This window comes from Pinus tabuliformis, chromosome J (genome assembly GCF_031772625.1).
Source record: "Pinus tabuliformis cultivar Carrire ecotype Pingquan chromosome J, CPIR1, whole genome shotgun sequence".
In the NCBI taxonomy this organism is placed as follows: Eukaryota; Viridiplantae; Streptophyta; class Pinopsida; order Pinales; family Pinaceae; genus Pinus; species Pinus tabuliformis.
Window position 1 is genome coordinate 410,916,262 of NC_142295.1, and position 17,931 is coordinate 410,934,192.

At 33.8% G+C, this 17,931-nt stretch overlaps 1 protein-coding gene across 1 annotated transcript in view; it reads left to right on the forward strand.

Moving 5' to 3' along the window:
* Positions 1-554: 554 nt before the first annotated feature.
* The window catches only part of LOC149227579 (uncharacterized), a 472,348-nt gene continuing 454,971 nt past the window's right edge, over positions 555-17,931 (forward strand). Inside the window, exons 1-6 of the mRNA XM_089380541.1 lie at positions 555-948; positions 1,063-1,246; positions 1,414-1,485; positions 2,657-2,728; positions 2,941-3,012; positions 3,395-3,466. Of these exons, the coding sequence (XP_089236667.1) occupies positions 828-948; positions 1,063-1,246; positions 1,414-1,485; positions 2,657-2,728; positions 2,941-3,012; positions 3,395-3,466 (593 nt within the window). The 5' untranslated portion in view covers positions 555-827. The remainder of the gene's footprint in view (positions 949-1,062; positions 1,247-1,413; positions 1,486-2,656; positions 2,729-2,940; positions 3,013-3,394; positions 3,467-17,931) is intronic.

A 17,931-nucleotide genomic window follows, 5' to 3' on the forward strand; every position in this document is an offset into this window, starting at 1 on the left:
TCCCTGGCCCCGCTACCTTGTTTTGTGCATTGTACTATATTTTTCAAAAGTTATACTCTATAAAAGGTCACGTAAAATTAGCGAGAAAAAAAAAAAGTTCTGCTGAAAAAATTAATTAACTCTTTAATTAATGTGAGGTAGTTTACCGTACAACTTCAATTTGCTTGTCAAATTATATCCCTGGCCCCGCTACCTTCTTGTTTTGTGCACTCTGTCCGTCTGCATTTTATCCTGCTTGCGCTTTAAATTTGAGGTGGTCTACTCTACAACCTCGCAATTCAATGATATGTCAACTATCTGTGTTTGTTATAATATCGTCCAATCTTTCTTTTAAATATAAAAAAGGTCAGCTAAATTAGCAAAAGATAATTAATTAACTCTTTTAAAATTTAATATAAATAAATATATTAACATCCCGCCAAAATTGTAATAACTTGCTATTAATTAATATAAATCCACCGTATCATGCAAACAATTTTATAATTTTGTGTCCCTTACAAAAAATCACTTAATGACTGACAATTTACCTGTCAAATTCCACTTAGTCACTGACAATTTGCCTGTCAAATTTCATCCTTGCAGGTCAAATTCCATCCCTGCGGCCCCTGCTACCTTGTTGTGTTCACTCTGTCCGTCTGTACTTCATGCTTGGCTTTACATTTGAGGTGGCTTACTCTACAACCTCACAATTCAATGATATACTTTGAAATGTCTAACACTCCTTAACACCAATCCGTGTTTGTTATATAATATCCCCCAATTGAGTCGCCCTGCTATATCGCCCAGAGCTGCCAGTTTGCGCGCAAACACCAAATCGGACCATCATCATGTCTAATCTTCAAATCCCATTCCCGATTTGGCTTCTCCGCACTTCTTTTCTGAGCATTGTTTATTGTGTCACTTTGTTTCAGCGAGTTCAATCAGCAGCCGTCACGGACCCAATTGAAGGTAACCACGGATATGTTTCCGAAAAATGACCGCAGGCTGCAAGCGTTCTCATGTCTTCTGTTTTTGACATATATATTTTTTGTTGATCAATTCATTTCCTTTTCCTGGTGACAGTTAAGGTAATAAAGTCAATTGCTCAGAAGTGGAACATAGAGTCTTCTGCTACATGGAACCTTACTGGAGATCCATGCACTGGACTAGCCATCGATAGTACGCCCATGACCGATGTGCATATGAATCCTGCCTTCAAGTGTGATTGCACCTTCAACAACGGAAAAACTTGCCATATAATCTCAATGTAAAAACTTCTCTTGAATCTTCCAGTTTTTTTTGTAAGGTTCTTAAATTATCCGCTTAAATCGGATTCAATGTACTGACCTTTATTGATTAGCCGAAGGGCCTCTTTTCAGACCAAAATTGCAAAGCTCAAATATCCTAACCCGGTACCCGCCTTCTTGCTGGCAGGAATGTCTATGAATTGGACAAAACGGGACAAATTCCACCGGAACTGGTTAACCTGACTCAACTTTCGGCTCTGTAAGACTGTATCTCATTTTCAGATAAATTGAATACTATTCCATCTAATGGCTGCAGGGGATTGTCATTTTTTTCAGGGGGAATTAAAACGAGTCCAAAGTAATTATATCAGGGCATTGGTTTCCAAAATCTTTGATTAGTAACTTAATTTCAGCAGCGGTCAATGGTCTTAGCTAAAATGGTTGAGATGGTCCATTTGGAGTCTCTAGGTTTTAGATTAAACTATGAGTTTTTGATATATGTGGTTTGAGGTTTTTATGTCAGACTAAATTACAAGTTTCTGATATATGTGGTTTGCAGATGGTCTCTCACTCGGTCCTAGACTAAACTATGGGTTTTTGATATATGTGGGTTGTGGTCTCTAGGTCCAACTAAATTATGAGTTTCTGATATATGTGGCTTGCCGGTGGTCTCCCTCTAGGTCCTAGACTAAACTATGAGTTTGTGATATATGTGGCTTGCAGGTGGTCTCCCTCTATGTTCTAGATTAAACTATGAGTTTATGATATATGGCTTGCTGGTGGTCTCCCTCTGGGTCCTAGAATAAACTATGAGATATATGTGGTTTGCAAGTGGTCTCCCTCTACTCCTAGGCTAAACTATGAGTTTCTGATATATGGGGCTTGAGATCTCTAGGTCAGACTAAATTAGGAGTTTTTGATGTAAGTGGCTTGCAAGTGGTCTCCCTCTAGGTCCTAGACTAAACTATGAGTTTCTGCTTGTGGGTGGTCTACCTCTAGGTCCTAGATTAAACTATGAGTTTCTGCTTGTGGGTGGTCTACCCTTAGATCCTAGACTAAACTATGAGTTTTTGATATATATGACTTGTCGGTGGTGGTTTCCTTCTCAGTCCTAGACTAAACTATATGCAGGTGGTCTCTGTCCTAGACTAAACTATGAATTTTTGATATAAGTGTCTTGTGAGTGGTCTGCTTCTCAGTCATAGACTAAACCATGAATTTCTGATATATACAATTTACTCACTGTTAAATATACAGGGGGAGGTTGCTGATTCCCTATCCCCAATTAAAAAAAATAAAATAACAAAACACAAAAGCATAATTTCAGCTTTTACAAATTGAACTGACCACATTACAATGTGCATGTTTACTTAATTCTGTTTATATAAAGTGAGGCCTTGACAGAGCGATTGGTGGAATTTTCATGGCAGGAACTTGGCACAAAACTGTTTAACAGGACCAATACCTGCCTTCTTGGGTAACCTCACACGGTTGCAGTACCTGTGAGATTCTGTCTTTTTTGTTCTTTAAAATTAATCAAGACAATGACATTCTGCAGAACTTTTCTGTCATTTTGCGTTAGCTAGGTAGAATTTATTGATCGGCATCTGTCATATAGGTCATACTACTTGAAATCATTAACTACTGTTAGGAAAAGGGATTTCTTCTGTTGCCAATTTAAACTACTGATTTTCAATAACATTCATGGCTTCAGGTCCCTTGCAGCAAATAACCTATCGGGCCCTGTTCCAAAGGAGCTTGGAAATCTTCGAAGTGTGATTTCATTGTAAGATCTGCCCCCCTCTGTAAATACGCATACTTATTACTCAAGTGGAGCACAAATATGAAATTGAGCACTAAATAGGAGCTGGAAAAAATCGCCAGACTGATTTGTTGCTTCACATTTTCCTGCTTAAATACTAGTGATTTCCCTATTGTATGGAATGCATATATGCTATATCTCTGTGAAAGTAGGAACTAGGAAGATATAACAGGCTCTCAGTTCAGTTCGTTGAAGTTGAACAACTTCATTTAATCTGTGGATGCTTACATCACTTTATATCATACAGAAACAACAGCAAAACAAAGAAAACAGGAATTATTTCTTACTTGGGATTTTTTTTTTTAATTTAGGAACTTATTTTTTTCTTGTGGGGTTTTGTCTTCAGGAGCATTGCTGAAAACAATCTTAATGGGTCACTTCCCCGGGAGCTTGGTAGCCTAACAGGATTGCAACAAATGTAAGTCCAATTACTGTTAAATATGGATTTTTTTTGTTTTATATATATATATATCCTGATGGCGAAATTTTACCCGCTTCTCGAGCTCATGATTTTAGTATTTTGTTCCAAAGTGTCATAGTATTTCTTTCCGCCAAAATACGTGAGCATTTTAATTTAACAATTTGTCAAAATGTATTGGTACTTCATCTTTCCAGCCAAATACGGGAGCGTTTGAATTTAGCATTTTGTCAAAATGTAGTGGTACTTCTTTCCACCAAACTACGTGAACATTTAAATTTAGCAGTTTGTCAAAATGTAAGGGTACTCCACCAAAATACGTGAGCATTTGAATTTAGGAGCTTGTAAAAATGTAATGGAACTTGTTCTACTTAGATACATTTACATATAATTACGTTATATATTTATATTTACATATAATTATGTTATATATTTATATATGGAAAATTGTATTAAAATTAATAAAGATATATTTTAATTATAGATTTAATAAGTATTAGGGAGATCAAATTTTTTAAAGTACAAATTTCTTTTAGAAAAAAGAATTTAAAAAAAATGTTGTATTTTGAGAAATTTGATTCGGCTTGATACATCATATATTTATGATTAAAATAATATTTATGTATGTGAAACAATATATGTATATTTTTTATTATTTATTTAAATTGCATTTTTGAATTTATAAATAGATTCAACTATTTGGAAATTGATCAATTAGATTGTGGGATGACCAAAATAGAATAATAAAATTTCTAAAATGTTTTAGTAATAATAATTTATTTTTTCAAACTTCTTTAAACCATATATATATATATAGGTGTAGTTTGAGTACTAGATAAAATGACCTCTTTTAGGGTTTATTTTACCTAAAATCTAATAAATATTTCAAAAAACATGAGTTTAAGTTATTTAATATGTAGATTTTGAATTTTCTAAGGTTTTTTAAGGCAATAAATACATTGATGCATTCAACAATGTATTTTAAACAACAAAAAATCACAATCCTTTTTTAAGACAATAAATCTATTGATGCATTCAACAATGTATTTTAAATAACAAAAATCACAATGATATTTGAAATGGAGTTGTCTTTAGTACGACTTTTTGGACTCTGGGGTGCTGGAATCTGGTGGAAAAATTTGAGGTGAAATTTTGATTTGTGTTATTTACACTGGTATTTTAACTTCATATTTGGATTCAGTACCCTGAAAAACCCCTAAGACACTTTGATTGTGCAAGGATTACCTATCAAGCTTGTGATTTCAATAAATTGCATATTTGGATCCAGCATCGTGAAAAACCCCTAAGACACTTTGATTGTAGGATTACCTATCAAGCTTGTGATTTCAATAAATTGCTACCGGATTTTAGAGAAAGTTTATCGCAAAAACCCACTGGAAAAGCTTCCATCATGTCGCACTAAAGACAACTCCATTTGAAATTGTACAATTGGATTGGTGTTAAAGATCATCTTGCGCCATCTAAATATAATTGAAAAATATTTTATTTGTGGACCTTATCCACATTAATTATACGACTTGATTGAGTCTAATGATATATAATTGAAATATATTTTATTTGTGGATGTTATCCACATTAATTATACAAAGTGAGTCTAATAGTTAAGGGCATGTGACAGCAAGTCCCTTGTTCCACAAACAAGGGGGTCTTATACACTAATTTTGTGTCTGGCTTGGCTTTGACCTTAAAATTGGATAATAATAATAATTATTAAGTACACCTTACTATTACTTAACTCTACACATTTGGCTTTCACCTTAAAATTGGATAATAATAATAATTTTTAAGTACACCTTACTATTACTTAACTCTACACATTGAACTATTTTATTTATAACCCATATTAAATTAGTGTCGTCGTCATTATTATTATTATAAATGTTACATATCAAATCGTCATTATTATTATTATAATAAATGCTACATATCAAATTTTGTATCTTGAGTCTAGGATGTAAGAAATGTTGTGGTTATGTAAACATTATTGTTATTATTATAACTGCTATATATCAAAATTTGTGGCTCCAATCTAGTATGTAAGAAATGTTGTGGCTATATAAACATTTTGACAAAATAAAATAAAATAAAAATAACCCTATGTTAAAATAAAAATTCTAGGTTATTATTTTTTTATCAATTTTTATTGGGTAGTTAAAATAAATTTGAAAAAAAAAACTTGTATTAAAATAAAAATTATTTGTTATTATTTTTTGTTAGGTAGTTAACGTAAACATGATTTGGTCAAATTACCAGTGGAATATAGCTCCAAGTTTACCAGAAACCATGGTATTGCTTATGGTATTAATGTGGAATATAGCCTATTGAAAGAAGGGAATTTCCCATGGTATTCATATGGAATATGGCATATTTAAAGAGGGGAATTAAACCAGCCTAGATCCATGGGATGCGAATATGTTAAGATGTTACATCTGGAGCTAAGATGGATCTACGCTAGTATATTAGGAATTGGATGAATTACACATTTTTATCTAATTATTCTTATTACAAAGTAATTGTTTTTTTTACTTTCTATTATTTCTTCTCTTTCATCATGAAAATATTTTATAATCATTAATATTAAATACTTTTTTTATACATATATATGAAGTTGATATTGAAATAAATTATTTAATATGGATATTCAAATAGTTTATATAAGTTTGCATTGAGATGTTCTTAAGAAATATAGAATAATATGTTTATAAGGTCTTTTCTTGATTTCTTGTAATTTATGTTACTTCACATAGGGATAGAAATATTTTATTTATGACAGAGAATGAAAGTAAAATATTTTTTACCACATCTCCATACTGGGTAGTAATATCATACCTCTTTTTTGAGTGCAAAAGTTTAAAAAATGTTAGCACTTTGAGAAATTTGATCTCTCTAGGCTCTTGATAAATCCAAAGTTAAGATGGATCTAGATTGGTTTGGACTCCTAGTTTGTCCACTGATGCTATATGGGTGTGGATTGTGGGCTAGCAGCACCCCGTAAAAGATGGAAACAGATTAAGAAAATCCAAAAACTCTTGATCATGAGCAAGTTCAAAATAAAAAGTTCGGTAGCATATGAAATAATGTTGAGCGAAATAGGAGCAACTCCCATCAAAGCAATTGCTATGGTGCAACTCATAAGATATCTAAAAAGAATTGAACAAATGGGAGTAGGTAGATGGCTTAATGTTATCTTCAATGAAGGCATGAGTGAAAGAAAGAAAACATGGATGAAACTATACTATGTACATGGATGCAAAAATGGAATATCTACCTCAATGTCTATCTAACTAGTAGCAAGGAGCTAAAGAATTTTTTTATGGAGAAGGAGCTAAAGAATTTTGTTATGAAGAAGTTTCCTAAAAGGGTATGGGGAAAAGAGGGGTCTTATTGCTCAATTAAGGACCAAATCGCATCAACTTCTGTGTGAAACATGATGGTGGAAAAGGCCTAAAGAAGCTTGGGAAGAACGAGTTTGTACATTTTGCACGTCTTGGGTAGTGGAATCGAAAACACTTCATTTTGGAATGTGATGCATTCAAAGATATCAGAAAAAGTTATGGGATTGTGTTAGCATTGGTTTCTTGGCATTGTCTTTTCAGCGAGGAGATTGTTGCAAGGTTGAGCCAGCTCATCATCAATTTGAATAAGAAAAAGATTAAATTGCAAAAGGTGAAAAAAAGAAAACTAATAATTTCATATACTATTTTTAATTTCGTAAACATTTCGTATATATATATATATATATATATATATCCTATTTTTTAAAAATAATTATAATAATATTTTATTTATATAAATTTCCTATATAAAATTATAAAATTTTATATTTTAAAATATTAAGTTATTATATATGTTTCTTCTTATATAAAATTTTAAAATTTATATCTTAAAAAATTAAGTTATTTTATTTTTATGGATAAATTTATTACTTATAATTTACTTAAATACTTTTAATATAATTTAATTAATTAATTAATTAATTTTAAATTTTTTAAATTAATAATATAAAATTTAATTAAAAACTAAACAAATAATTCATAAAATAAAATAAATTAAAAAAAAAATAACCTAACCACACACGGGTGGGACTCTTTGCAAATCGATTCCAAAAACCAAAACTCCAGAGGCCGGAGTTGGTGATGGGACTTGCTGTTTTATTGCTTGTATCTTCCTACACTATGGGCGTATGGGTGACGCCTCCAGAAACTTGAACACAGGTGAGACTCTTTACAAATCGATTCCAAACACCAAAACTCTAGAGGCCGGATTTGGTGATGGGACTTGCTGTTTTATTACATGTATCTTCCTGCACTACGGGCGTATGGGTGATGCCTCCAGAGATTTGAATAGGGGTGGGACTCTTTGCAAATCGATTCCAAACACCAAAAATCCAGATGTTGGAGTTGGTGATGGGACTTGCGATTTTATTGCTTGTATCTTCCTACACTACGAGCATATGGGTGATGCCTCCAGAGATTTGAACACGGGTGGGACTTTTTGCAAATCGATTCCAAACACCAAAACTCTAGAGGCCGCAGTTGGTGATGGGACTTGTTGTTTTATTGCTTGTATCTTCCTATACTACGGGCGTATGGGTGATGCCTCCAGAGATTTGAACATGGGTGGGACTCTTTGCATATTGATTCTAAACTCAAAACCGAAATGAGAATCTACCTTCCCTACAAACTCAAAACCCCAAGGAAAATCTACCATCCATATGTACCTAATTGTCTCTCATCCATAATTTCTACAATTTAGTGAACGAAACATTTAGAATTCAACCTACCCTCCCTATCATTAATGCTTTCCATTAGATATGAATAAAGCTTCCTCATTTCTCTTTTAAATTCTTTCCATTTAATAAGTTGAATGGGAAACAATAATAAAAATAAAATAAAGCATCTTAATTTGAACTTCCCCTGCGCATCATTCAGATGACCACCATCATGTGTCTTTTCTCCATGAGCTAGATGACCACCATCATGTGTCTTTTCTCCATGAGCTAGATGACCACCATCATGTGTCTTTTCTCCATGAGCTAGATCAGTATGCACACAAACTATGCTATTATTTTATTTTTTAATATTGAATTTTTGAAGGTACGTATTAGAAGGCTGTCATAATTCATATTATATTTTCAAAGTTTCACATGCAAAATCTTAAGTTCACCAAATTTTCCAATCATTAAGTTTGAATCCAGGTTGATTGTATGATGGAAAGGTAGAGGTTGATGGAGGAAAAAGAGAATTTCATACAGAAAATGATTTTCTATTCATTAAACTTTTTCACATACACAATTATCAGATACGATTCTTGGTTTTTCTGGCCTCATATTTTTCATGACCCAACCACGAGTATATAAAGCCCTAACTTACTAAATATGAAATTATGATAAATTCTAACTAGACTTGAATCATCTTTGGCTAACTTGTTCATGCAAACTCACACTAAATTAGACTTTTCCAGATATAGACTGAACTCGAACTAGCTCAAAGTGACTCAAATTAACTCACACTCTTAATATAGACCACTGCATAGAGGAGTAATTTACTATTTCTAACACTCCCCCTTAATTACAATTGTATGACTCAACATAACTCAAACATGACTCAACTATGTCTACTAGGCTTACAATATAAATTGACTCAATCTTAACTTAAACATGCTTGTTGGTCTAAGTCTTAGCTAGGCTTACAATAACTGAAAATTTTTACAATGTTGGATTTTCTTTTTCGTTTCTTCTAAATTATATACCCTCAAAACCGCTTCATTTTCAGCTACACTTTTTCATTGTAATCTCCATATTTCTTCACTTGCTATTGCTGCAATTTTTCTTTGACTTCTCTTGTATTTGTTTTTAGCTTGTCTTCTACAACTTCCTCTTCAACAATTCTTTCACTCATGGACCGCGGCCACAAATATTCATCTTCAAATTGTCTTCTTTGCTTTGCTTCTTACGCTTCATATTAATGATCTTTTTTCTGCCATATTTCTTGATAGAAAAATTTGATCTCTTCTTGACTCCATTGTTGAAAAATTGTTTTAATGCTTTCTTCTTCATCTTCAGAAACATCCATATCTTTATCTTCACTTTCATTATCAAATATTGTGGCTTTTTGCTTGTAATCTATACACTCAAGATCATCATTAGGCTTACATGTAAAATCATAATCACTCTCCTTTTTCTCGTTCACAATTTCATTCAATTCTTTTATTCTAGTTGCTACTTTAAGACTATCATCAATTTGTTCAATTGACTTATCAATCCATTCTTCATTGAGCTTCAAATCTGCATCAAACGCATCAATAACTTTGTTTTCAACTTCCGCTCCCATGCTATTTTTAACACCAATATATTCAAAAATAATGTTAAAAACATCTTCATGTGCTCTATAGTGAGAGTTTCCTTCTCTGACTCTTTAACTACATTGAGACTATCTTCCACTATAATGTCATCAGTGGATATTCTCATAAAAAACTCTTGAATTATTTTATCCTCTTCTTGATCAACAACTACCGCTAGGTCACACATTGTTTCATGAATAGTTCCAACTGTTTCATATCTTGCTGCTATAATGGCAGCTTTAACCTTCAGTTCTTCATCAAGCATGGCACTTTCGATATTTCCATGATCAAACCCTTTTTCAAAAAATATACCACGAGTGTCATTAACATAATGTTCATCCATCCTATGGTGGAATATTCAAGCATGCATGTGCTCATTAACTATTTCAACTTCACCAAATTCATCAGCTGCTACTGAATTCACCAATTCACATCTCACTTTGTTGTCATCATCCACATGTGTCACGTCACAGTGGGATTCACCATCATCTTCACCATCCACATTACATTGGAGTTCATGAGCATGTATATGCTCTTGCTTTGCTTCACACACAAAGGCTTCAACTTCTCTCTTTGCAATCTTTGTTGTGAATTCTTCATCCATACACACAGAATCTCCAAGCTTTGTTGTCTTCCCAAAGTATTTCTCATCTACTCTTAGATTTGTGGCTGCCTTATCTATTGATTCTTCAACCGATTGTGATACATCTTGTTGTTGCATGCCACTTTCCTTTGTACCAAACTCTGCTTCCAGTATCTTCCATGTTTCCTTGGAAGATGTAGCTTTTGTAACCTTGCCCAAAAATTCTCATCCAATGCTTATTTTACAAAATCCAATACTAAAGCATCACATACTTCATCATATGGGCTATTAGATTAAAACTCAATTAACTCTTTGCTTCGAAGAAAGGTTTTCATTTTGACAACCCAAAAATCAATTTTTTTACTAGCAAACATAGGAGGTGGTAGTAGATCCACGCTACACCAATCAAATTCAATTTCTCTTTTGTCTTCTACTAGAATTCTTGGTTCTTCAGCTGCGACCTGAACCTATATAAACATGGCTATTGGCATTATGATACAAGTGTTTTCCTTGATGGCAACTCACTCACAGGTCAGTTCATTTTTGATGAAAGACAACCCACAGTGTAACAGATCCATTCGGATGTAACAGGGCATTGGTACAGAAGAACATGAAGATGGAACTAAAGCCTAGTAATCAGAATGAAGAATTTGAAGGTAAAGGATGGTGAAAATCAGTTTAAGATGTATGCATAGGTCCACTTAGTCATAATAATGTATACACGCAGGTCCATAGAACAAAAAACATGTATACGTATACACACACTCCCGCAAGAGGAAAAGCGTGTACACGTTGGAAAATCAAGGAATTTCAAGAGTAGAGAATACCAGGGGTCAATACCATGGTATTAGCCCACAATATTGAGCGGAGTAACGACTATTTGATCCCGTTGAAGAATACCACGGGTCCTAAGTGGTTTTGGTTCGAGGTATTGAGAAAGGCCTAAAACTATATAAGGAGGAGAAGATCATAAGGCCAAGGGGTGCAAGTGAAAAGGGTTTCTAAGGAACAATTCTATTTGAAGTATATTTTATGTTGCATGGGCTATTTTAGTGATTTGATCTGAAATATTTTGTGCACCTTGAATTCAATGTTGGATTAGGACCATGAGACTTGAAATGACTTGTCATTGAATGATCTGATATTAGTTGGGCCAGATCTAATTGTGTACACCTGTTTTATTATTTGAATGCCATGATCTGGGTTTGTCAGAAGTCCAGAATATCAGTGAAGTTATGAGTTAATACTTGCAAATATATATGCTAGTTCGCTTTGGTGAAGTTGCGTATACACACCGGTTCGACTCTTCCAAGTATCGTATGCAAAAGAAAAAGTTTTTTGTTCAGAGATGACTAATCTATTTGATTAGTACTGTTGTTTTACTATTGTCTGTCAATGAAGTCTCTTAGATCTGAATGTAAAATTGAATGCATAAGGAGTTTTATATCTGATTGATTGATTGTATAAGTGAGAAGGGTGATCTCTGCCACTGCTTGTGTAAGGCTCTGTAAATTGACAATAGATGTTCAGTATATTGTTGGTTGGTACATACTTGATTCAAAAGTTTTATGTTTCAGTAGTTTTGAAGGTATACACATGTTTGATTAAAGGAAGTAGCGTATACACGCAATTTGGGTTCAGTAAAGTAGCATATACATTCTGATGCATGATTTTTGAGGTTGCAGCTGGTTCTGAATGATGATGTAGGTTTCTGGGTTCAGCACAGTGTTCTGGTGACAATGATTTGATTCTTCAGACCAACTGATTGTTGGTTGATGTAGTTTGGGTTTCAAACTTTCTGATGGGCCCAATATGAAAAATTGATGTAACGAGGCCTTCATGTGTATTGTTGTGTACCAGGAGCATCCATTTTGAAAATTTATGAAATGTGGTCCCTGGAGGAAGAGAGAAGGTTGTAGCCTTGTATAGGCTAGTGCATATGTACTAGTAAACACATTGGCTAGTACAAGAGCTAGGGGGTTGTAACTCCCTTCCAGTAGAAGTTGGAACACGAGAGAAGGTTGTAGCCTTTTGCAAGTGGGTGCCTGCGTACTAGTATGAGTTTGCACTAGTACAAGATTGTAAACATATTTTCTTATTATTAAAGACAGAGACGACAACAATAGGTGGTTTTTACCCACATTGGGTTTCCACCTTAAATCTTGGTGTTCATGTGTATTGCTTATGTGTGATGGTTTATTCTGTTTTTATTGCATTGTTTAATAAGTTACTGATGCACTGGTTACAGATCAACACTTGATAAATTAACTAAATCACAAGTTCTTTGGGTATACGCTAGTTTCACTAATCACAGTAGCGTGTACACGCTAGTTCACTTCACATAAGTAATGTATATAAATCTGTTTGGGAAATGAAAAATTATTGATATGATAATACTGATTCACCCCCCCTCTCAATATTACTTCCAACAATTAGTATTAGAGCAAGTCCTTCAGAAGAAGCTTGATCGCTTGAAGGAAGATCTTTCAAGATGAATAATCACGAAGGCATGGGATCCATTAGACCACCAATCTTCAATGGGAGCAACTTAGTATATTGGAAAATAAGCACCAGAGCCTATCTACAATCTCTTGGAGCCGATGTTCGGGAAACTGTGGAAGTAGGATATCAATTTCTAGCAGTAATTCTTACAAACTCTACGAGTAAGAAGTTATATGAAACCAATGCCAAAGTTGTCAATACGTTATTGGGAAGTCTGTTAGAATCAGAATTTGTCAAATTCATGCAACTCAAGACAGCCAAAGGGATATGGGACAAAATCATTGAGAGCTACGAAGGAGACTCTTAGGTAAAACGTGCCAAGTTTCAAACTCTCAGAATTCAGTATGAAACTATTAAGATGCATAGTGATGAGAGTGTTGCTAGTTACTTTTTACGTATAGATGAGATTGTTAACTGTATGAAGAATATGGGTGAAAAGATAAAGGAATCTACTTTAGTTGAGAAAATTTTGAGATATTTTCCTTTTAAATTTGAGAGATATTTTCCTTCTAAATTTGAGTCAAAAGTGTCTGCCATAGAAGAAAAACAAGATCTTCAAACTATTACTGTGATTCAACTCCATGGAATCCTAATTGCCTTCGAAATGAGAAAAGGAGGTCCATCAGATATGAGAGAAGTCACTTTTAAAGCATCATCAAAGAGAAAATAAAAGGAAGAGCACAATGAATCATAACACATTCCAGAAGAAAAAGACGAGGTAAATTTTGTTAAGAAGCTTCAACGAGGTTCTGGAAGATTCAAAGGTAAGCTACCTTTAAAATGCTTTGCTTGTGGTAGAGTCGGCCATTGTGTTGCCAAATGTCCTCATAAAGATAAATATGAAAAATGAAAGGAATATGCAAAAGGAAATAGAAAACTGGTAGTGAATAGGAGTTATTACACACATGAATATAGTGATAGCTTATCCAATAGTGATGAATATGAAACTGACCAAGATTATAGACTACTCATGGATTATGACAATGATGATTTTTTGGATGCCTTAGAAGAGGAAGACTTTCTTGAAGAAATCACTAAACTCAAAATCTGTTTAGAAAAAAAGAATATGATCATCGATACGTTGACACACCAACTCATTGAAAGAGAAAAACATAATGAAAATCTAGAATGTGAAATTGTGGGTCTAAGAAAAAAACTTGAGAAGACAAAATATCTTAATTTTAAATTTGCTAAAGGATCTGAAACTTTAAATGAAATCATCAAAGTTCAGCGTTCTCCTCTAATAAAGACAGGTCTTGGATATACTAAAGAATCATCTCAATCATAGAAGCCGTCAACCTCCACTAGAAGCTATCTTGATGCAACAAAGACTAGTGAACAATATGTCAATTGTCAGCAAAGGCCTGAAATTACTCATCAGTCAAATCATACCCAATTTACTCCAAAGATGAATATTAGTAGAAGCTTCAACCAACAAGTAAACAATGCTAAAAGATTCTATGATCGCAAAAACTTCTTTAATGGGAAATGTTTTTCATGTCATAACTTTGGGCATAAGGCTGCTCAATGTGTTGCTTACAAAACCATCATGACTAGAGAAGCACGAAATCAAAAGAGTGTAACAGGAATCAAGAAAAGTTCTTATAATAACTTTTCTCCTCTTGAAAATGAAGTAGAACGTTTGATTTTTAACAACTTTGGTCATGAAGAATCTGAATGTAGGAGCAAATTTTGGTCATCACTTCAAAAGGAGCAAACATCATTAAATCCCAAGATATGGAGAAAGAAAAAATATCAATCAGAAAAATGTGGCATAGATCTGTATGCAGAAGGACAAGAAAATCAGTGGTACATCGACAACGGATGCTCCAAACACATGACAGGTGATAAAGAGAAACTTCATTCATATAATGCTTTAGAAAAAGAAAAGAATGTCTCATTTGGAAATGACACTCCAGCTGTCATTAAAGGTAAAGGTTCTGTCTTCTTGAAAGAAAAGGTTAAAGCTGGAAATTTCATGTATGTAGATGGTTTAAAGAATAACCTATTGAGTGTCAATCAAATTTGTGATCAAGGAAATGAAGTTGTGTTTCAATCAAATGGATGTGTGGTTTGTGAGTTTGATACAGGAAAGACTGTGATCAAAAGAACAAGAACTCCAAACAACTTATACATACTCAAAGGAGGACAACAACAATGCTATCTAAGAAAAACCGATTAAAGCTGGCTATGGCATAGAATATTGGGACATCTAAGCTTTTCTCAAATAAGAAAAATATGGAGGCTCAAGGCAGTTCATGATCTTCCAGATATTAGCATCCCAGAAAATATCATATGCGAACCATGTCAAGTCGGTAAGAAAACCAGAGTTCACTTCAATAAAAAAGAAGGATCAACAAGTAAGCCTCTTGAACTCATCCATACTGATTGATGTGGACCAACAAAGAAAAAGTCACCTTGTTGAGAAGAATAATCTATTTTATTTATTGATGATTTTTCTAGGATGTGTTGGATAGGTCTACTAAAGCATAAAGATGAAGCATTTGAAAAGTTTAAAGCCTTCAAAGCTTTAGTTGAAAATGAATCAAATCGAAAAATAAAATGTCTCAGATTTGATCAAGGGGGAGAATTCATATCAGATGAATTCTTTGACTTTTGTGAACAACATGGAATAAAGAGGCAATTCTCCATCGCAAGAACTCCTTAGCAAAATGGTGTGGTGGAAAGAATGAACAGAACAATTCAACAAATGGCTTGAGTAATGCTTCATGAATCTGGAACTCTTGCAACCTTCTAGGGTGAAGCTGCATTTGTTGTCATGACTATTCTCAACAAAGCAAATATTCAGATAAATAGCAATCAAACTCCATATGAACTTTGGTATGGTAAACCTCCTACTGTAAAACACTTTAGAGTGTTTGGAAGATAATGTTTCATCAAAAGGACTGATGAAAAACTTGGTAAGTTCGAACCCAAAGCAAACGAATGAATTCTTCTTGGTTATTCATCCAGAAGTAAAGGATACAAATATTATAATAAAAGACTTCGGAAAATTGTTGAAAGCATTGATGTTGTAATTGATGAAGCATGTAGAAATTCGAAACAAATGAAATCAACAGAGGAATATGACAATGAGGAAGTTGGGGAATGTTTTTCCATATCAAATCAAAATGATATATATGAAGAAACTAATGAAGCACTAGAAGAAGATACAACAGTCATGGAAAAGACTTCATCTAAGTATGTTCAGAAGAATCATCCAAAATCTCAAATTCTAAGAGAAAAGGGGGTTGGTGTATAGACAAGAAGAACTCTTACAGGGACCTCAAGCTATCTAGCATTACTATCCTCCACCGAACCTCAAAATGTAAATGAAGCCTGCAAAGATGAATTTTGGGTCAAGGCCATGGATGAAGAACTTGAACAAATTGAAAAGAATGATACTTGGGAGTTAGTTCCTAGACCTCATGATAAAAATGTTATAGGAACAACATGGATATTGAAGAACAAGCTGAAGGAAATGGAGAAGTTATTAGAAACAAGGCTAGACTTGTTTGTAAAGGGTATTCTCAACAAGAAGGTATAGATTTTGAAGAAACTTTTGCACTTGTTGCTAGACTTGAAGCCATAAGGATGTTTCTTGCTCTTTCTAGTTTTCGAAAATTCAAAGTATATCAAATGGATGTAAAATCAACCTTCCTTAATGGAGATTTAGAAGAAGAAGTTTATATTGAACAGCCAAAAGGATTCATTCTTGGAAATGATGCAAAACTCATATGCAAGCTTAAAAAGGCTCTCTATGGTCTGAAACAGGCTCCAAGGGCTTGGTATTACTGCTTTGACAAATATATACAACAATAAGGTTTCACAAAAGGTTTTGCAGATAGCAATTTATACACAAAAGTTGAAAATGATAAACTGCTGATTATTGTTGTTTATGTTGATGATATCATCTTCAGTAGCAATGAAGAATCCATGAGTCAGAATTTTACTTTAGTAATGTAGCAAGAATTTGAAATGTCCTTACTTGGTGAACTTACTTATTTTCTTGGTCTATAAGTACAACAAACAAAAGATGGTATCTTTATTTCACGAACCAAATATCTCAAGCAGATCTTGAAGAAGTAAGAATGGAAGATTCTAAACCAGTATGTACTCCAATGGTAACAGGATGCAGTCTTAGTTCTAAAGATGAATCACCAGTAGTAAACCAACCAACTTACAGATCTATGATTGGAAGTTTTCTTTATCTAATAGGTACCAGACCTGATATCATGCATGCAATAGGAATTGTTGGAAGGTTCCAAGCAAATCCAAAGGAATCACATCTCTAGGTAGTCAAAAGAATTTTCAAATATCTTCAAGGAACTTAGGACTTTGGACTATGGTATCCTAAAGATACAGATCTTACTCTTCATGCATATACAGATGCAGATTGGGCAGGAAATGTTGATGATCGAAAGAGCACTAATGGAGGTGCATTCTATATGGGTTCTCGGTTAGTGTCATGGTTCAACAAGAAACAAAGTTCGATTGCCTTATCTACAACTGAAGCAGAATATGTGGCTACTGCATTTTGCTGCACACAACTACTTTGGATGATGCAAATATTGCAAGACATTCAGATCACATGCACTCCACCCATCTCCATTCTATGTGACAATACAAGTGCCATCAGTAGTTCGAAAAATCTTGTCATGCACTCCAAGACCAAGCACATACCCATTAAGTACCATTTTGTACAAGAATAAGTCCTTGAAAAAAAGGTTAAATTGGAGTATGTTCCCTCCAAAGAACAGGTTGCTGATATATTCACTAAACTGCCTTCAAGAGAAACATTTGAATATCTCAGACAAAAGTTGGGAGTAGTTGTTGCATCACCCAACTGTTAAATCTAGTTTTCAGAGGAAGGTTATTATACGTGGGTTTCATGAAGTATAGTCACGTATACACACAGTTTTCTGTGGTTGAAGGAGCATATATGTTTTTTCTTACAGAAAAATAGTGGGTCAGACTCTGATATGGGTGCTTTGTCTGATATTGATGATTACAGTCT